This window comes from Sinocyclocheilus anshuiensis, unplaced genomic scaffold (genome assembly GCF_001515605.1).
Source record: "Sinocyclocheilus anshuiensis isolate Anshui unplaced genomic scaffold, SAMN03320099.WGS_v1.1 scaffold952, whole genome shotgun sequence".
Lineage (NCBI taxonomy): Eukaryota > Metazoa > Chordata > Actinopteri > Cypriniformes > Cyprinidae > Sinocyclocheilus > Sinocyclocheilus anshuiensis.
In genome coordinates this window covers 499747-521965 of record NW_015552656.1, presented here as the reverse complement: position 1 = coordinate 521965, position 22219 = coordinate 499747, and the positions used below count along the sequence as shown (strand labels likewise).

At 37.3% G+C, this 22219-nt stretch overlaps 1 protein-coding gene and 1 long non-coding RNA gene across 2 annotated transcripts; one reads left to right on the top strand and one right to left on the bottom strand.

Annotated features, from left to right (window-relative positions):
- Nucleotides 1-4336: 4336 nt before the first annotated feature.
- On the top strand, nucleotides 4337-4859 carry LOC107667247 (uncharacterized). Its single transcript, XR_001631768.1, has 3 exons — nucleotides 4337-4416; nucleotides 4574-4634; nucleotides 4769-4859. It is a non-coding gene; the product is annotated as an uncharacterized LOC107667247 (long non-coding RNA).
- Nucleotides 4860-7914: 3055 nt separating this feature from the next.
- LOC107667251 (dentin sialophosphoprotein-like) lies at nucleotides 7915-13868 on the bottom strand. Its single transcript, XM_016458869.1, has 8 exons — nucleotides 13782-13868; nucleotides 12545-12614; nucleotides 12380-12436; nucleotides 12231-12287; nucleotides 11512-11562; nucleotides 11312-11356; nucleotides 10239-10535; nucleotides 7915-8580 (listed from the first exon to the last, which is right to left on the bottom strand). Exons 2-8 carry the CDS (start codon nucleotides 12596-12598, stop codon nucleotides 8203-8205), a joined length of 939 nt encoding a protein of 312 aa, XP_016314355.1. The 5' UTR covers nucleotides 12599-12614; nucleotides 13782-13868; the 3' UTR covers nucleotides 7915-8202.
- Between the last annotated feature and the right edge of the window lie 8351 nt (nucleotides 13869-22219).

Sequence of the window (22219 nt, the reverse complement as noted above, 5' to 3'; positions counted from 1 at the left end):
CCATTTTGGATATTCAAGGGATGGGAGAGTTGGGGTTGAGTGGAGTCTTCAGTGGCCTATCACCTCCATCTGAATTGGCACTCTGTTTCTGCCTTCTCTCAGATTTTGCTGCCAAGCAAGATGGAACAACTGACTGCGTCAGTCAATCAGAGGATGTATAAATACGCTGGGCAGTCCGTGTGCTTACTGAATGCAGTGACTTTACTGTCAGCATACCAAGCAGACATTTTGGTGGAGATGGGGTGACAGCTGGACTCGGGAGCGCCGAACCCGGCATTCTTGGACAAAATCTGTGTGATGAAGGATTTGATTCCGCACTCTTCCCGCAGCATGGTTCAGGGCCATGGCCATGTGATGGACTTGGCGGTGTCAGGTGAGAGAGCGTTATGGCTAAATCTGTCAGACTTGGGCGACATGCAGAAATCAGAAGTAATAGATGTGTCTTATGACCCCACTAAGGGTCTGTTTGGTCCTTTGCAGCAGCTGCGGCAGCAAGGAGACCAGTGGGGGCTGGGGGTTTAAGACCTGCTCACAGCGGGCAGCAAGCTGGCCAGCGACCATGAGCGGATGGCTCTGGACCTTGGGGAAACCATCCAGCTAAAAAACTGTCCTCTCCAACCCAAGGAGATGAAGAAGCATGCGACCTGACATGCAGATATTCCCCGGCCCTTCTCTCTCTGCCCGCAAAGAGAAGAAGATGGAAATACAGCCTTCTTGGTCCCATAAAGGCCCATTCAGTGATCTCTCCTCAGGTTCAGAGAGATGAGAGAGCTCAGGATCATGGTCAACAGTGCCACCAAGCACTCACACAGTGTTTTCAAACACATTTCAGTTTGGGTGAATTGACTAAGAATGCATTATCGCACTATGCTCACCCAGACAGGATAGGTGGAATTTGAATGCAGCAGGTCTGCCTCCATCAGTCGTACTTACTGTACTATACAGAGTCCAAGAGCCTTCTCTACTTGCTCACTTTATAGCAATAAATGGCAAGTCTTTGAAGATTTGCATGAGTCGTATTGTCCCATTTCAAAGCTCAAAGAGGGACATTTTATGCTTTCTCTAACATTTTGTAGATAAAGGGAAGGCTTTCTCCACCATTAATGTGTATATAGAAGCTATTTCAGCCTGTCATGCAGGTTTTGGCATAAAAATCGGCAGGGCAGCACCCTTTAAGAAGCCATTTTATGAACAGGGCATGCCGGAAATGGCCAGTGTCCAGGCAGATGGTTCCTTTATGGAATTTATCCATCATCTTATAAGCCATTTTCCAACTCTCTTTTGAGCCATTAGATGCCTTAAGATGGTGCTGCCTGTAGCTTTATTTATAGCTAAGCGTGCGGGTGACTACAGGCTATGTCTGATAGACTGTCTTGTTCACAGTTCGCTCCAGGGCTCATTAAGGTTTCCTTTCACCCTAACCCTGCTTTTGTGCCCAAGGTAGTGGACTTGGCATATAGGTGTTCATCCAAGCTCGCAGCTTTTCACCCTCCATTTCACCCTCAAGTTAAATTCCTTATGTCCGGTATCAGCTCTTCATATATATGTGAAATATATGACCAGCTGTTTGTGTCCTGAGCTACTCCTCACAAAGGGAAGCCATTATTTTATCAGTGGCTGTCTCATTGGATCATAGAGGCTATATCTTTTGCTTATACAGTAAGTATAGTCAACCAAAATGCCGTTACGCTTAGGTTTTGTTGTACCAAATGGCTTGCCACATATTTTTGTATGGTTTTATGGACTGGATGTATCTGAGCCATATTTAGCACATGCAGTGCTAGGAACTGGCAGGTCTGAACCCATGTAATTGCTGTGGATGATAGCAGCAATATTGGTGCAATCTAGGAGTGGTCAACATCTCCCAAAGTGAAACACAGAACAAAACAAATAGACATCATTCAGTAGTCCTAGAGCTGTACATTTGAATACATTTTTCCTTAAAGGTGCATTCAGGAGAAAAGTTTTACACATTAGGAAATAAATTGTGTTTTTGAAGATTAGTCATCTGAATGGTATACAATTCATCAGATGCACACTGTACTCATAATAGTCACAATACAACACACACAAGGTGGGAAGATTTGGTGATGTAAAAAATGCTAAGTAGTGACACCCGAGTTGCTTCTTTGATGTTGTTCAGCTAAGAGAAATAATTATTGTGTAGACTGCTCTCTAAAACTCACTGGTATCAGAGTCATTTACATAAACTCAGAGACGACAGTGCAGCGTCTAACCATATATTGTTATTAAAGTAAAGAACAGAGATGCTAACACTAGCTCAACAACTACTGAACGCGCATTTAATCTGCCATAGTTAGCATCTGTAAGACATAGCATATATGTACTATGTGTATTTAGAAAATTCACCATTTGCCAAATGATGTTGCATGTAAAATGTATTATTATGAGTGGCCAAAAATATGCACCTTTTTATACTTTTTAAACTCGTAAACACGAGTTTTGTTTCTATAGAACTTTACAGCATAAATGGAGCTTATAGTTCATTGTTATGCATTTATAACTTCTGCCATTCATGTAGAAGCTAGTATATAGGATGATGTCAGATTATATCATCTGTTTGCAAAATTACAATTCTGACAGTTTCATATCCTCAGTCATCACTGACATCTTTGGGGTTGGTGAAATATCTGTCTGAGCAGCTAAACTTGTTTGCTCTGGGCATATGAGCAGTTACGCTATATCAAAAACAGGAAATCTGAACAGAAAAATCTGCGTATTAATCATCATGGTTGCAGCCAGAAGGATCTTACAACAATGAACAATGAAATTCTATTCACAGTTGTTTCATTTTAAGTATGTGATACATGCCGGTGGTCATGTAGGCCAGTGGTTTACGCTGATTTCGCTACAAAACCAGTTGCAAAGGGAAACAAAATGTCCTTAAAATCTATGAGCATGTCTTCAATTTTGGTAAATGATGTCATAGACCCTTGTGATTTTGCGTATGGTCAACATGTTACTTGAAATCTGATAAATGTATATCCATTTTACGACAAAGCAAGATTCAGGTTGTAAAATGTTGTGGTACAACTTCAATGAATGCAATTCATAGTATTTGTATTTTTTTTAAACTTGGAAAACACACACGTACTCATGTTGGCTTTCCATGTTTTATGGGAACATTCCATAGACATAATGGTTTTTATACTGTACAAACTGTATTTTCTGTATCCTTACCTTAACCCTTCCCTTAAACCTACCCCTCACACAAAACTTTCTGCTATTTTAGATTTTCATTAAAAAAAACAAAATCTTCATTTGTATGATTTATATAAGCAAGGACATGGATTTTGGATTTTTTTTTGTTCCCATGGGTATACCTAAACTACACACACACACACAAACACACAGACATGTTCATGATGGTTACAACCCATGACACTTTAAGAGTTGTTAAATATTTTCTTGAAACATTTCTAAGAATTTGGCACGTGTTTTGAATTAGATTTACAAAATATTTATTCCTTTTCTTGATCAGGAACACACTTATGTATCATTGACCAACATGTTAACCGTTAATTGGCTTATTTACATCAGATTTTATATTGCATTTGTTTTATATTGCATTTCAGTTGTCAGTATGCAGCATACTGTAAAGTATAAAACCAGTGGTCCATCGAGTTCTCTCAAGCTGTGTTTAGAGCACTGGAGTATGTCCAAAATATAAAAATACAGTCACAGGCCATAATTTCACATGTGTGTATCTGACAGTTCTGTATAGTCCTATACATAAGTATATGGTCACTGTGATTTTGCCAAGTAAGACATGTTCCTGGATCAACATCTTTTGTTGATCCTGGATCAACATTATTGTCCAAAAATATAGACCTAACCCTATCCCTGTCCATAAACCTAACCCTACACATAATCTATCCCTAAAATCAGAGGGAAATGATGGTTGAATAACAAGGATGTAGAAGCACCTAACTCTGGTTGTAAGGCTAAAATTGACATTTCCTGTTAACATATCCCTCAATTCTGATTGGTTGATTGGAATGTTGTTCCAGGATCAACATGCATGAAAATCACATTCACCATAAGTATACATAGATTATGTTTAAGTTCTGAGCCTTTCACTGTTACCAAACTAAACAAATAGCAGTGTGTGGTTTGTCTGAACAATGCAGTGAGACAGTGGCGTTGCGTGATTTAAACTCTTGTTTGGATTACTACGCACTGATTGTAGTAGGGATTTTGTAAGGCATTGTGCAAGGTTTGGTAGAGACCCGGAAGTTGCATAAATGTTTACTTGTCACATCGTCGTCATGGGAATTCCCTTGACCAAGCCCTGGTTTACTCACATCCATCCAGTATTTAAGGCACAGTACCACAGATGCCAGAGTAAACACAGACTGTGACATTACAGTAACTGGACAAGAACATCTGTGCAAGGTAATCTCTATGTTATGTTATGTTATGTTATGTTATGTTATGTTATGTTATATGTTATATAGTTGTTAACAGAATATATATATATATATATATATATAGATAGATAGATAGATAGATAGTTATATAGATAGTTATTTTATTTTTATTTTTTTTGCAGGATGAAGACATTACATGCAATGCTACTGATGCTGTTTGTTGCATCAGTCTTTTCAAAAGCAGTAAGTATTAAGTAATATGGTTTATTTTTTAAGGATTTAAAAAAAAAAAAAAGAAATAAAAAGTGTTACTGTTAATAACATACAGCATACAGTTTATTATTATTAATGAAATTATCAACTGTTTAAATCCTCAGTTTCATTTGCGCAGAAGATTTGATTCATCAGACTCTGTGCGATCTAGATTCAGTTCAGAGGAAAATGATTCAAGCAGAGAAGACAGGGAGGATTCACATTAGATTACTACGCACTGATTGTAGTAGGGATTTTGTAAGGCATTGTGCAAGGTTTGGTAGAGACCCGGAAGTTGCATAAATGTTTACTTGTCACATCGTCGTCATGGGAATTCCCTTGACCAAGCCCTGGTTTACTCACATCCATCCAGTATTTAAGGCACAGTACCACAGATGCCAGAGTAAACACAGACTGTGACATTACAGTAACTGGACAAGAACATCTGTGCAAGGTAATCTCTATGTTATGTTATGTTATGTTATGTTATGTTATGTTATGTTATATGTTATATAGTTGTTATGTTATATAGTTGTTATGTTATGTTATGTTATGTTATATTATATAGTTGTTATGTTATGTTATGTTATGTTTATGGCTTTTTAATTTATCTTTATTAGTAGTAACTGAATAATCAATGAATACAAGCAAGCAGAACTTATTAATACAACTTTTAATCTGTGGTAAACACTATTTGAATGAACCAGAATATATATATTAAATCCTCAGTTTCATTTGCGCAGAAGATTTGATTCATCAGACTCTGTGCGATCTAGATTCAGTTCAGAGGAAAATGATTCAAGCAGAGAAGACAGGGAGGATTCACAGTCGGATGAGACATCTGAATCAAACGGGTCTAAATCAAGTGATTCTGACTCTTCGGAGGAAGATATCAGAGTTGTGTCAAGCACATTCCCTCCAGCTAGCACAACAAGTCCATCGACCGCTGGCAAGACAACAGCAACCCCATCAACTACCACGGCACAAGACATCACAAACTGTGTTACTGTGGATCTGACACCTAAGAAGGGGTCATAATGATAATGTCAATATAATACCTTGCAGTAATACTGTTTAATCATCTTTTCATGCAAAACAAACAAAAGTTGAATGGTGTACAATTCACTGGAGCTTACAGTATAAAGTAATATTATACTGTAGTGTAATATTATACTGTATTATACTGTAATATTATATTATAGTGCTGATAATGATGGTCTTGACACTGAATGATGTAACTTTTAAAATTATTTACTTTTAAATTGCATGTCCCCATTATGGTTTTAAGTGTTCATTTAGAATAAAAAATCTTTCAAGTGCAATTGTCATAACAATTTTATGATTTCACACCTTTCAATATTATGTAAGAAAAAATAAGCCATCTTTTCTAGTGGGGTTTATTATTGGTAGTACTTTGTCTGAAATGTATAAATCTTCTGTCTGATATGAGAGTTCAGTATATTTTTGCAGCTTTTTCAGTAACCAAATGAATTGTTATTATTATTATTATTATAGCATTAGTTTAAATTACATCTAACCTACTATATACTAATTTTCTAATGTAATAACGCTCTAATAAATAAGCTCTAATAATTAATAAATCCCTTTATTTATTTGTTTGTTTATTTATTTATTTGTTTGTGCATGTGTGTGAGAGAGAGAGAGATCAAAAAAGTAGGATTAACAGCACCATCCTATGAAATTTTTAATCTCAACAATTTACATCGCGATAGATTAGTTTAGCATGATTTGCATGCACTGTATGTGCTAAATATTTAACTCTACTTTTTTTTCATAATTATTATATTTTTAAAATGTGAAATCTATGAAATTGAAATATTTTGAAATTGCTTTTGAAAGAAGCTTAAATAGTTTTGCCAGTATTGGACTTTCTTTCTTCCTTTTTTTATTATTTATTTATTTTTATTTTTTTATTTTTTTTGTAGACTGTTTTATTTTACATCTCAGCCTTATACTCAAATCAAAATGTGTGTTTTTGTTGTTAGGTTAATTATATATGAAAAGCCAAATGTTTGGTTGGGTTTGATAGCTCTGTGATTACCAGACGTAATTAAACCTACTGTACGTCGAGAAGAGCATCACATTAGTGAAGCAGAAGTAATGTGCACCCTGCTGTTACTTTGTCAGCACCAATGTCATTTGTGGTAAAGAATTAAACATTTTATTTAGTATAGTATTTATTTTTGTAAGAAATGGCCCAGACTATCTGCACACCCAGAGCAGGCTAATTACAGAGCACTAGACTCCTCCAAACTTCAAAGTTTGACAAATATTTGTCTGAAGCCTGCACATCAAGACATTGGCAAAAGAAAAGCACAGCTGTACAGCTGTGTGATACATATGAATGTTCACTTTTAGAAATCAAAAGGGTTTTGACACATATCTAAAGGTAAGTCTTGTAATTTAGACACTCGTATTGCTCTAACTAGTCGAAAGGTATTTCTGTGTGCTTTTTTCACATTTTATTATTTCAAATATATTATATCAAAGCAAATTTTACAAAAGTGGTTAGAGTTTATATGTGGTTTAGAGTGTTCTAGGTCATTGCTATAAAGTTTATTACAGGTCTAGATGCTAAAGTGTTGATGTTTATATTATATATATTAATAAACACATACACATATTCCCCCCAATAACTATTGTTTTAGACAAGAACATACAGAATCGAAAGCTGGAATCTGAAATCACAAAATTAATCATATGTAATTATTTCAATATATCTGCACTCCCTGTTTCTGGTATTAAAAATAATCATTTAGACTGTCATAGTTACAGCAGAAATGCCAGAAGAAATATCTTAGCCAATATGGGGGCCTTTGGATGTTGTGTTGGATCTCAAAAAGATCTTGATCATATGGCTGGGTTTGTGAAGAAAAAAAAAAACTTAAACCAGCCTAAGCTTGTTTGCTGGTCTTAGCTGGTTTAATCTGAGCTCCCAATGTGATCATCTGAAAAGTAGCCAAAACCCCTCTAAAATCACAGGAACACTAACTTAGACCAGCAAACCAGTTTAGGCAGGGTGTTTTTTTTTTGTTTTTTTTTCCCAGCAAGCCATTTCTACTGTATACTGTAAATCTATGAGGATTTTTGCTGGAGCTAAACGTTGTAAGAAATTGCACTTTCCCAGGAGACAAACTGACAATGTGAATGGTTTACTGGATATTACTGTAATTCTGTCAAATCTGAACACTGCTTTATCTTGTATATTTTCTGTGTATGGAGGAAACACTGCATAACTGATATAGGTCAACATTTATTCATAAATGATCAGTCATTACATACATAAAGCAGTATAAAATTACATTTACATTAAGTTTGTAAATAATTGTGCAATGAACAGGAAGACATCGTTGAGATGAAACTGCATCTTAACAGGTTCGGCAGCAGTTCAAGAACTTCTATGAACCGTATTTTTGTGCTCTGCCGTTTGTCTAACTCACACTAACATCAGGTGGAGTGAGTCACCAAGCACCATGCAATTAATACATTTGCATTCGTTTTTGTCGACAGCCCGTTGAGGGTTTGTGCTCGGATACATTTACTTTGCTATGATAACAGTAGCGTCGGTGGTCTGGGTGGTCTCCTCATCCGAGTCGCTCTCCTGGCTCTCTGTGCTCTGTGAGGAGTTGTCCTCGCTCTCTGCAGCTCCAGGCGTGGCTGTGGTCTCCTCGCTGCTCGGGCTGCTATCTGACTCCTCTTCATTTTGCTCCTGGCTGGCACTGGCGCTTGTGCTGTCGTTGGGAGTGTCGCCAGCACTTGCCCCCTCGCTGTCTGACTCTGCTGTAGCATCCTGGTTTCCGGTGGGAACGATCTCTTGGCTTCTCAGAGTAGCCTGGCGGTCGTTTGGCTCCATGTTCTCCACCTCTGGGGTGCTGGTGTCGTCCTCCTCCAGAGGAGTATCATACACCTGCAGAGCCTGAGAAACGAACATCTCAGCTACAGTAGCTATGTTTCCATCCAAAGTTACGAATTAAACGTATGCGCAAAATTGGAATATCGCATGAAACCTTTGTGAATAAACCACCGTTTCCATCCATCGAGCTGAAAAGAACAAAATCGTCACTTCCTAAATACCTTGCGGTAAATATCACGAAGAAAAATTTTATTTGCAGCAGTAGGAGAAGGCACTGTATAATAATTTTTGTATACAATAAACTACGAGCTTCAGAGCACGCAGACGAAACATGGTCATGTTATCTTATTTTCGGAGCCTGATGTTAGGCAACGCAGTTCTGGGAGTTAATTACAACGAAGCACTTTGACGAGACTTTGCTCAAGCATTACAGATGCTGTGAAATGAGATCGGTCCGTTGGTTGGTCCAGTTTTATGCTGTCCCATTGAAAAGTCCCATGTCTTTTTTGATGCACATTAAGGAATTTATTCGGTAAAAGTGTTGCCATCATAGTTTATGCGCATGTTTTCTTACCGGATAAGAATTTTATCCTACTTACTGTAGTTGAGCGCATAAGTTTTTTTTTATGCACATCTTGGCATTTCCATCCAGCGTTTTTTTTTTTTTTTTTGGATGGAAACCTAGCTAGTGATTCTGGTTTTCTTGTATTCATTTTTTGTTGATTTGAGGTATAATTCATGTCTGTTGCATAAGCAGTACAGGAGAGTTACACCCCATGTTTGTTGAAGCTGTAGTCATTGTTGGGGAATCTACTTTGAAAGAGTAACTTGCCTAGTTATAATTAAATGTTGTAATACTACAGTCAAGCTACTGCTTAAAAAAAACCTTAGCTAAGCTATAAGTTATAAACAACAAATAGCTAACTAGAATGGCAGTATGTTTTTATGTTTTAAAAAAACACCAGAGCCATATTTTTACTCATTCTACAACAATGGCAGTTTTTAAATGAATGAACAATCTCAGTATGCTACTAAATACGTACAACAACAACAAAAACTAATCATCAAAGTCAAAAACATAGTACATAGCCTACTTTAGAACAGGGAGTCAAACTGGAGAATAATTTTTGTGAGCATGTTAAGTTGAGTGAATCTTCCGTGGAATCTTAAGTGAATCGATTCACTGGAATGAATCAGATTTTCCAATACTACATAGCAGAGAGGCCCGTTTAGGATGAATCGATTCCCTAGAACAATTTGGACTTCCCAATGCTAATTCTACATACAGTACGACAGAGAACCGTTTAAGATTAATTGATTTAATAATTGATTCACACATTCCTACGCTATAAGACAGAGGGGGAGGAGAGAGAGAGAGAGAGAGAGAGAGAGAGAGAGAGAGAGAGAGAGGACCGTTCAGGTGAGTGCGTTTTATTATTCTCTCAAATACAGCGTCACGGCTTGGTCGCGCTATATTGATAGTCGCTAAATAAAGCTTGTTACTATAAAAAACGACAATATTATAAACATAGCTGAACTTCTTGCACGGTACCGAAACAAAGTTTCTTGGTCACAACCGACCACTCATCCCCATTAAAGTACCATTTGATAAGATGTTCTGCCATAATATTCTTGTACTGTTAGTGTTCTTTACATTTGTACATGTATGTTTTCCTATTCTTTTCTATTACTCGTCAAACTTTACAAACTTATGTATTTACCTTGTACAGTTTAATCTCTTTCTCCACATCATTGATGCTCTGGTCATCATAGGCAGAGGACTTCTTGCTCACGAATGTCAAGCCACCCAACTTGTCACTGCTGTAGGACTTGTATGGGGACGGTATTTTTTCAAAGTCGTTTGAGTCCACGTGGACGATGTTTTTTTTGTAGTCGCTAGGATAGCCCATGCTGTCTCCCCGGCCTGTGTTGATGATGGGGTCCAGTGAGGGTTCCACTGTGGAGGGGACAACGGTGGTCGCAGATTCTCCAGATTCACTCTCACTGGAGTCAGTATCCTAAATGGACAATATACGTTAATGAGCAATTTAATTGGCAATATAACATTCTGAAGCTTTACTGCTAGCATGGTGGACACAATTGCTCTGGCGTCAAGCTGGGTAGCACAATGTGAAATTTCACTGGTCCAAAATACTTGTAGTTGTATGTTAAACATCAAATAGCCTATGTTGTCATTCACTGTGACTGTTTCTCGTCCTACAGCAGTTTTGCATTCAGTTTGGACAGGCTAATTGTTTGGTAATGGAAACTTAAATACAGTGTCAACAGAACTCCAAAATAGGGCTATGCACAGCATGGAAAATGCCAAATGCACATAATAAAATTTAACCATGCAATAATTAGGATCTTAAAAGAAATACATATTAGGAGAAACTTCCTGTGTATTCCATATTGACATCAAAGTTTGCATGTCGGCCACAGTACTTTCATTTTTAGTACAATTTTGTTTACTGTTGTATGATAAACAATTTTGGTACTGTGTCTGCTTTTGCATTTTACATGAATGCATATGGCAGATGCTTAGATCCAAAGCAAATCCAAATAATATTTTTTATGAGTTCTTGCTTTCTGTGGAACTCAAACCCATAACTTTTGGTGTTGCTAGCAAACATGCTTTACTGCTGGAATCCACCACTTGGTGCCCATTATCAATTCTGGGTTTTGAACCAAAACCAGTTAAAAACTACTGGTTTAGTCCATTGTTTGGCGACTGCGCACAATGGTTCTACATGACAGAAAACATAAGTATTTTAGCATGATCAGAGTGACTCACGTTCTCCTTTTCATTCTCAGCTGTTTTAGATTCCTCATCTGCATCCTGCAAATGAAAGAAAGAGTATTGAGTCTCGCAGTGGGGTCACTTACAGTGCGTCTAGACCAGCGGAAGGGTATTTTTAGAGCCTGTTGTCTTTTATTGGCTATAGTGGGAGTGCAGTGACGTGTGATGTGGTGAGAGGATGAGTTTTCATTTACCTCACTGTCATCTGCACTGTCTGTGCTTTCATTGGATTCAGCTGGCGTGGTCTGAAACACAACCAAATGCCTTGGCATAAATATAACAATGCTCACTGTATTTCTCATGTACGTGCCAATTACCACATCCTTGAATTTAAATAGCTCATAGGTGCAAGTTTATATCAGTATTTTGAGATTAAAGGAAAAGTTCACACAGTTCACACATCATTTATTCACCTTTGCATTTATCCAAACCTGTGCAACTTCCTTTTTTCAGTGGTATACAAAAGGAAAAATTTTAAATATGTACTGGTTAATCTTTTCCATGCAATGAAATTGAAAAGCACCATAAAGTTATTTTAAAAGGTGGTTCAACTTGAGAACAGTTAAAAAAAATTTGCCAGATTCATGAACGAATCATTTGCTACTTCAATCATAAAATCAAATTTACAGCAAAGTGAACTTGGGCATATGTAAAGATTTGTATTAAATAATGACTAACGGTTCTGTTTGTTCCTCATACAAATCTATTGTATCACTTCAAATACACTGACTTTTTTCTAGCATTTGTAGCATTTTGTAGCTTAACACCAAAAAAAGGGTAAGCATATTCTTCAAAAATTCATCTCTTTTGCTCCACAAAAGAAAGAAAGGGTGAATAAATACTGACAGAATTTTCATGTCTGGGGTGAACTATTCAATTATAGACGAAATACAGGCTAGTGGACGTGTTATACCTGTGTAGGTTCTGCCTTGAACATAACAGCAGCAGCTTTTCGTAGAATAGGAGGTGGCTGTATAAGACAGATGTTTAGTTAAAATCACAATATTGTTTTCTGCGCAGTATTAATTTCAAAGCAGTGTCCATATCAAACAAGATACTTGCCCGTTGAGCAACCACAAGTTCTTCTGAGCTCTCTGAACTGCTAGCTGAGCGCTTCACCTGAGAAATAAATGAAAATATATATATATGAGTGTACAAGACGACAAAAAATGGGAGTGTACAACTTTAAAGCCCAGATTTTTACGGTTAAAATGACAGTGAACTTACAGGTAGACAGAAAACTGTGGCGATGAGGAGCGTTAAAACGATGACAGTCTTCATTTTTGTGCAAAATACTCTAAAAAAGAAGAAAAACAAAAAGCTCTTCAGAGCTGATCCACAGTTATAGAGAGCATCAGTTCTGATGCAGCCTACACCAGCTACAAGAAATGTTTTACAGAGAGGGTTGCCTGTGCTGTTCTGCTGTAATGTTCTAACTATAAAATGCCTCAAGTGGGTATTTTTGGTATTTACGCATTTACCGACTCAGAAGGAAGCATGCCTTTTAAGGGCGCTCTGAAACATGTTGGCAAATGCCAAAAGACTTCCTGCCAGTCCTCACCATGAAACATCTCGTTGGTTTTCAGCTACAACTCCATTGCATAAAGTATAAGTTGAGGTAGTGCGCGTTTAGCTATACCTATAATGAACTCCTCTGGTGTATAATTCCAGAAGTTATATGTAGACTATGTAGCAGCCACAATCCCAAGAAATAGCACGCCTCAGGCTCCAGACTTAGTTTCTCATTAGAATCTTCAATGTTGCGAGCCAAGGTCTAAAATTTGTGGCGTTAAAGGAAAGTGCAGCGCAAAACACTAAGTGTGGAAATGTTTTGTTGGGGCTGCAGGCAGAAGTAATGGTGGCATTTGTCAGTCAGCCAGTATTATTATTCTTTTGTATGGAACTTTAATTTAGTGGTTGTGTCGCTGGAATAAATGAGTCAGTTGACAAATTAGTAAGGCCTTTATGTGCCATAGCCGCAACTTCCTCTTTCGTCTGTCAAGTTCATGTTAATCATCTCTGCCTATAATAAACTGTGGTCAGAATCATTAAAAGCCTTCATAACATCAGTCTTGTACTTACATTGACTGCATTTTTAGAACTTTGATGCTAATTCTGCAAGAACTGCATTATACATCAAATGCAGTTCTTGCAGAATTAGCATCAAAGTTCTAAAAATGCAGTCAATGTAAGTACAAGACTGATGTTATGAAGGCTTTAGGAATTATTTGTCATGATTAAAGGTTAAAATAGGCTGTAGCTACATGATCTCAAGCCACTACTACTCCTACTTGTGCAGATAAACGCCTGACGAACCTAAAAAACTGCAGACTACAATCAAGTAAATACATTCCATGAGTTACTCAAAGCTTCTTCCAACATCTGCATACTTAAAACCAATTGTTTTTTAACATCAACATTCTAAAAAAAAAATACATACAAATTAATGAGAGTTGTGACTTACCTCTTTCTCTTTGAGAAATTTGAAGTTCTTTGACTAAGTCGGAGGATGGACTGAGGTCCGTTTATCAGATGAGATCTTGCTATGTTTTGATGCTAGTGAGAGATGGCTGCTGGTTGGCTTTTTAAACCCTGTTCATTCTGGAAACAGCCAATGGCAGTGGAGCTTGTGATGTCATGAGGTTTACCACTGCTGTCCCACCTTTTTGCTCCCACTCTTCCTGTGGTTTATATGGCCAGGCAATGCAAACATTCACCACCAGGCATGACAAGCAGAAAAAATAAAACATATCCTGTATTGCGCTTAGGATCCTAGATATAATGCTGTCATGCTTATTATCAATAAAATATTATGTATTTACAATGGAAAGACTCAATGTCCTCTTTAGTTGTTATTATGTCGTAAAACAGGGCAAATAAATATTTAATGGCTTCAATTCAGGGGTTTAATGCCTCTGGCTGTAAAGTAGAATGAAGTGTTGTAATCAGTTCAAACTTTAGTAGGGAACAGTGTGTCACACAATCACAAAAAGGCCAGTTTATGTTACAAATATTAAAATATAGTCTATAGTAGTGTTTGCTGGGCATTATTACTTTTAATTTTGTGCACACTTAAGGTTAGGGATTTAAATTCCCTATGTGCTACAAACATGAATGATAACCTCAAATTGTATGTCTTGTTGAAGAAATGAGTGGAATTTTGAAATGGATAAAAAAGACAGGCTAATTAATCAATAACTGAATTAGTCATACATCTGCACTTAATGACAGCATGTAAATAAACATGCTCTCATAGAATGAATTGTACTGAATAATAACTTTATATATATATATTGTGTGTGTGTGTGTGTGTGTGTGTGTGTGTGCATGTGAGTTTGTGGGTTGGTGGTTGAGAGACAGATGTACAAATAAAATCTGTAGCAAGCACCACTCAGATTTTCATCTAGGTTCTTATTGTTGTATTACCGATTTCAGTTTAAACTAATATATAATAAATAAGCTCTAGGTCTAATAGTTAATCACACTGATATTTAGGTAAGATTTATGTATATTCCATATGTGTTTTTCACATAAAAAGGTAGAAGAACATTGTACAGTTTATTTGAGTAGGATCATACCAAAATCACATGAATTTCCCCTCAGTCTGTCTCATTCCTATGATTCACAGTCTGTTTGTAGCATTGCAGTCAGATGATCAGAATTTGCAGTCAACAGTTTTTTTAAAGTGTGTGCCTCTCTGGTGGCCTTTCATGTTTTTCTGTGCATTTACAGTGTTCAGCTATATTGTATATTGTATGGGGGGAGACCAGACAATTTTGCATTCCCTAACTTCTACTATACAATTATTCACCATTAACAGGCAGCACATGAACATAAATAAACCCCTGAAAATGATAGTTAGTGTTCATGAATCATGATTTGCTGTGCTATTGTGAGATGTACCTCAGGGCAGCAATTAAAGAGACTGAATATCAGTGCTAATGATTGACAGGCAGTGTATAGACTTGAAACACTATACATCACTTACAGTAATTGGTAGAAGGATTCTTATATAGAGAGTGAAGACAAAATAGTCATAGGGATTTTAAAGGTAGAAGTAAATTGGGAAAACATCATAAAACATAAAGCTACATCAGACATGCTAATCGTAGGTTGTCATCTAGAAAGCTTGAGAACACGTGTTAAGACATGCAGCACTGAACAACCATTCATATAAGAAGTGAAATGTTTTTCATTTCTTCACTCAGGCAAATGTCGTAAGGGGGAAAGAAGTCTATAGTTTGTGTCTGGAATTTTTTTTAATGTAAAAATAAGCGCCTTGCTGTCATGCATGGCAGCCAAACCGCCTGTGGCTCACGGATGGATTAACAAAAAAACTCAGAGACACCACCACAACACCACAAGATTACAGACACTTTCTAATTTCTGTAAGAAATAATCACGCGGACTGGTGTGTTTTCATAACATATAGGTCACATATTCCCCAATGTAAATCTCAGTCAGATTTAAAGGGGTCCTATTATGCTCTTTTACAAAGTCTTGATTTTGTTTTGGGGGTGTACTAGAACAGGCTCTCATACTAGGTTGTTCGAAAAACACATTATTTTTCACATATTTTACATTATTACAACACCTCTCTCCCCAGTTTGGCACGAATGGCTCGAAAAGTTCCTGTATCAAACGAAGGCCCGCCTTCTGAAATATGAAATGTGCTGTGATTGGTTAGCTGGGCCAGTGTGTGTTGTGATTGGCACCTCTCGGCACCTGGTCGGGAAATGTCATGCCCCTTACCATAGCCTGTGAGCTTCAGTGTAAATATTGCGTCAAAATCAAATCAATTTGATTGCGATTTAAACCCGGATGATTGTAACCACTCTAAGTTCGTCTGTCTTGGGAAAGCTAGCGTGTCTCCGACATAGTGATAACACTCGTTGCCTTCTCTAGTGCAGCTCAACCAGGTCTCGTCCCATTCGTCGATATTTGTGATATCACAAATCCCTGAAAATATGCGTTGTAGTCCAAACGAGTATTTCGTTGTAGTTTTTGAAAACTGATTTCTGTTAAATAAAATATCTCCTTTTGAAGTGGACTTTGAGCTTTGTAACTTTGCAGATCTTTCTTATGCTCAAACAGCAACATTACAGACTAACTAAAGTTGAAAAAGCATAATAGGACCCCTTTAATGACTAAGAATGTAATATTTCACAGTCAAGGTTGTGTTTTGATTTTGTGATAAATGAGTCCTTTATTAACAAGGTTTTTTTTTTCAGTTGTAAAATGTAAAAAACATTTCTAGCAAGGTGTTAATGCTACAGGTGTAAAATTGATAAGTAATTTGTCAGTCCACACTGAAAAGGAAAATACTACATAACACATAAAATCACAGCCAATCAGAGAATATTGTATTTGAATATTTAATCCACTAATGCTTTGTGGAGTGTGATTTTGCAAGGAAAGTTTTGGAGGGAGAGTTGATTTGCAAAGTGGTGGTATTCCCAAATGGTATTCCTATTCCCAAAACAACCTTCCAGTGATCAGTTCTTAAAAGTAAATTTTTTTCTAAGTGTAAAAATACTTTTGAAAAATCTATACAGGCTTTTTCAACTATAAAGAAACTTTTGTACAATTGAAAGTTTCCATGGATGTTAAATGGATAGTTCACCCAAAAATTTAAATTCTGTCATTAATTACTCACCCACATGTCGTTCCAAACCCGTAAGACCTTCGTTTGTCTTCAGAACACAAATTAAGATATTTTTGATAAAATCCGAGAGCTCTCTGACCCTCCATAGACAGCAAGGTTACTACCACGATCAAGGTCCAGAAACATAGCAAGTACATCGGTAAAATAGTCCATGTGACATCAGTGGTTCAACCTTAATTTTACAAAGCTACGAGAATACCTTTTGTGCGCAAAGAAAACAAAAATAACAACTTTATTCAACAATTCTTCTCTTCCTCATCCCTTATGCTATGGCACGCCGCCATTGTGGAGACAGTATCATGACGCATACCCTGGCTACTGCTTCATGTAAACAACGCATGTGCATGGTGCCGCTGCTTATAGGATGCAGCATACAGGATAAGGAGGAGAAGAATTGTTGTTTTTATTGTTTTCTTTGCACACAAAAAGTATTCTTGTAGCTTCATAAAATTACGATTGAACCCCTGATGTCACATGGACTATTTTACCGATGTCCTTGCTATGTTTCTGGACCTTGATCATGGTAGTAACCTTGCTGTCTATGGGAGGATCAGAGAGATCTTGGATTTTATCAAAAATATCTTAATTTCTGTTCTGAAGATGAATGGAGGTCATACGGGTTTGGAACGACATGAGGGTGAGTAATTAATGACAGAATTTTCTTCATGGAACCATCAATGCCAATAAAGAACCTTTATTTTTAAAAGTGCACTGCAGTATTCAACAAATCTGAGAGCTCTCTGGCCCTCCGTAGACAGCAATATGACTGAAATGTTACCAGGTCCAGAAACATAGCAAGGACATCGGTAAAATAGTCCATGTGACATCTAGGGTTCAACCGTAATTTTACGGAGCTACGAGAATACCTTTTGTGCGCAAAGAAAACAAAAATAACAACTTTATTCAACAATTCTTCTCTTCCTCATCCCTTATGCTATGGCACGCCGCCATTGTGGAGACAGTATCATGACGCATACCCTGGCTACTGCTTCATGTAAACAACGCATGTGCATGGTGCCGCTGCTTATAGGATGCAGCATACAGGATAAGGAGGAGAAGAATTGTTGTTTTTATTGTTTTCTTTGCACACAAAAAGTATTCTTGTAGCTTCATAAAATTACGATTGAACCCCTGATGTCACATGGACTATTTTACCGATGTCCTTGCTATGTTTCTGGACCTTGATCATGGTAGTAACCTTGCTGTCTATGGGAGGATCAGAGAGATCTTGGATTTTATCAAAAATATCTTAATTTCTGTTCTGAAGATGAATGGAGGTCATACGGGTTTGGAACGACATGAGGGTGAGTAATTAATGACAGAATTTTCTTCATGGAACCATCAATGCCAATAAAGAACCTTTATTTTTAAAAGTGCACTGCAGTATTCAAGAAATGACAAGTCTAGTTGTGAAGTTAAAATTGCTATCAAACCCTTCTTCTGAGTTCTGGGCTTTCCTGGATGCTGTTATCATTGACAAGCCTAGCTGCATAGTTGTCAGGGAACACCGGGGACTCAAATGACAAAGGTGAGTATCTTTGATGAAACAGTTTATTTACTAACAGGTGAATGGATTGTGGGAGATGTAGTATGCAGAGGTGATAGGCAAGGTGACTGGTGATCCTGGCAATTGTGAAGATGTGATGAATTTCTGAACTGGGTGGAAATGCAAGGAGATCTGTCTTGGCTTGGTTTAGGGGTGGGTGTGCCTGAAATAAGATTTTGGGCTGCTTATATGCTTATATAACAGTAGTGAGGAATTCATGTCCCTGGATAATGGGTCCTATAGTTGTGTTGTGTACACTGAATGAAGGAGGGGGCCAAGTACTGAACCCTGAGGTACCCCCTTGATTGAAGTGACTTAGACACCCCTTTCTGCTACAAAACCCTGAACGATCTACCTTTGAGGTGAGACTAGACCAAGTGGAGTGCTGTGATGACACTTGCAGAGATGCTAGACAAGACGATCTGGTGATTTAAAGTGTAGAAGTGTAGCTTTTGCAAAACACATCTGAGTGACTAGCACGTTGTAAGCCAAGTTGTTCAGGTGTTTTCACTTGAACCATGAGCGAGGCTATGTCATTTTTTGTTAGTGTTTTGTGTACATTTCGAGTTTGCATGTTTGACTGTTAAATTTACAGGATTTTTCCTTTAATTCGACTAAACTTTAATCCCAATAAGTCACTGTCACTGGTATGTGGGTGAATATTCACTAACAGGACCAAGGCTAACATTAGAATATGTTTACATACTAAACTTACCCTTGCTACAACAGATGAAACCATCACTGACACAAGACAGAAATCGTGACTGTTCAGTGACATTTCAGTGTTGCCACAAAGTCCGTGTGTGGTGATCATCTTTCCACAATGTCTGTGTTTTATGCAGGTTGGACTTTATGAACTCAGTGAAGCATGCACCAGGACTGCATTCTAATCAGCCTAGTCTTTGCCTCTGTACTGTGGTTTGGTGGCTTTGGAAATTAAGTTAAAAAAAGGCCACATGGCTTCAATTCAGCCCTGATACACAACATTAGTTTATGAAGTTGATGTCACCCTTTACAAGACTTAAACCAATGCAGTTCCAAGTTGTGTGCCATTAAATAGGCCCCAAACCATTAATCTTTGAGGTCAGTTTGTTTGGAAATATTCTGCAGGAACACATTACCTATATGGATTATACATACCCAGGCATGCTTTTAAAGGACCGTTGAATTAAACTATCAGCTTCTGAACTGTTAAAACTATATTAGGCCATTAATATCAGATGTGGTCTAAATTACACTGTTTTACAACTGGGGAATAACATGATCAAGACCTACAAACCATTGAGATACTTTTATGGTTATGGCAATGGAATATAAGCCAGTATATATGGGAAAATCTGGCCTGCACTTCATAGTCATCAGCTATATGTTAGGCAATGTATATCCATATGTGAAAGTCATAAAAAAAATTGCCAGGGTATGTTAACCACCAAGCGTGTGGGTTTAAGTGGTAGGTTCTTAAGCCCAAAGGTTCAGCAGACATGTCAAATGCATGCGCGGCTTCCGTTAAATTCCGTCTGGATCAATTTAGGCATGAAACATTTTGGGAATTCTTGGAAGGATTGGGAGAAGGTGATGTGAAAACACAAACAGGAAGTTATACAACATCTTTCTGAAACTGGAATATAACATACTCTGTAGCAGCTTTCTGACTCAAAATATAAGTACGAGGATAATTTGTCTGAAACTGAAATACATATAGTTGGTATATCCAAAACAACAATGTTGTCATACATAGTCTGCAAACAGAATAAAAAGGCACACATTATGTGGAAACAGTGACATAGTAGAATACATTAAAGGTCATATTATACTGTATATAAATTGACTCTAATGTGTATAAAGATATTCAAAGCTTTGAAAGAGCCTTTCAGTTGGTTCTGTATATTATGTAATGTTATTTGGGGCCTGGAAAGGGAAAAATAATTTATATCCTTGCTTTTCCCACTTTGGATGCAGCTTGAACATAAAACACCCAAAAGTTTTTACTGTCTAGATCCAACAGTAACACAATAAGAATAATAACATTAATCTTGTGGAAACCTCTTAAAACAAGGAACTTCTTCCAACAACAAAACAATTTTGCTCTGTTTGATGACAAAAAAAAATGTCTGGTTTGGGATTTTTTTTTTTTTTTTGTTGGGATTGAACGTTTCAAAGAATGAACTGCAGTACTCTGAACAAATAATATTCTTAGATCTAATGACTATTACGTTTTTTTATTTAAATTTTCTACCTACTTACAGCTTCAGGAAAAAAATATACCACTAATAAAGTTCAAGTGATGTTTACATTAACATGTACATGATACTTAGGCTACATCCACATTAAATGCATCTTTTTCTCGACCATTTGATTACACAAATTGTGCCAGGAGAATAGCGTGGGAACTTCATTATGTCTTATCTCTCAGTTGATCATCTCAGTGAACGTTTTTGCCGTAAGGTGATTTAAGCAGTTTCAGATGTGTCAGTGTGGACAAGCAACTTTTGAAAAATGCTTAAAACGCTAATGTGGGAGGAGATTGTTTTAAAATGAAAACACTGTTTTCAAATATATCTGGATTAGTGTGAATGTAGCCTTAATTCTTGTTTTTGAAATCCTTGTAATCTTAATTTATATGGGTAATTGATACAAATACAGAGTGCTGGCATGAAACTCTAGATGGCACTGTTCACACCAGACGCGAAGTGAATATGCACATCGCGTCACTCGCTCTAGATTACTCGCGGGATGTTTTTATTTGCGCGAGTGAGGCGAAAAACATCCCGCGTGTAACCAATCATGGTGAGGATAAATACGATTGCTGCTTTGTACCTGTTGTGGAAGTCCCAAAAACGCCTGAAAGCCAAACACAGACTTGTCTGGGTTCACAGCACCATACAGAGGCGCACACAACTCAGTGAATTTCACCATCTTCTCCAGGAACTGCGCCTGGATGACAGCCATATAAGAACATGAAGTTGTATCATATATTTCGGGGTACCCGCAAGCAGATACAATAATACGCTCCTCCATTTTCTGATTCAACCAGACGTGCCAATGAGCTCTTAGCTGATTGGCTTGCGCGAGAACGCGTCAGGCGAATTTTCCGCTCGAGTTGAAATTTTTGAGCTTGCACGATTGAGGCGAATATCTTGCGTTCGCGGCAAACACATTGCGCATTTCGCGTTATTCGCGTCGCCTGGTGCGAATTCGCCTCTATTCGCGACTTTGCATTGACTTTGTATGTAATCTACTTGCGCGAATAATTAAATTTGTGTTTGGTGTGAACACACAGTAACTCAATCTGACCTAATGACATCATTATCATGACTGCGCTTGTCAAAGAAGGGGGCTTTGTTGAAAACTACGTGTTTGAGAGAGGCGGGGCATAGAGGACCTACAATAATGTACAGTATTTGAAAAATAATGTGTTTTTTGAACATTAAAGCATGTCAACATATTCTGTTACACCAAATACACAAAATAATGATCTTTAAAATAGCATCATATGACCCCTTTAACATTGTCATGTACATTACCATACTAATCCTTCCGAGAGTTGTCATGACAGAAATATAGTTTGGAGTTGGAATCATGGCAACTTACAATTTTTAATTAATATATTTACTTAATTAAAACGTCATTATGGAAAACATTTTGCTTAAACATTAACAAAATTCTATCACTGAGCTAGTACACAGGTGTA

What these genes read in the sequence shown, in the direction of transcription:
- LOC107667251 (XM_016458869.1), bottom strand. Translation starts at nt 12,598, where the DNA reads ATGAAGACTGTCATCGTTTTAACGCTCCTCATCGCCACAGTTTTCTGT. An exon ending in CCACAGTTTTCTGTCTACCT is followed by an intron (nt 12,437 to 12,544) that starts GTAAGTTCACTG and finishes TTTATTTCTCAG; the next exon opens with GTGAAGCGCTCAGCTAGCAG. An exon ending in AACTTGTGGTTGCTCAACGG is followed by an intron (nt 12,288 to 12,379) that starts GCAAGTATCTTG and finishes TGTCTTATACAG; the next exon opens with CCACCTCCTATTCTACGAAA.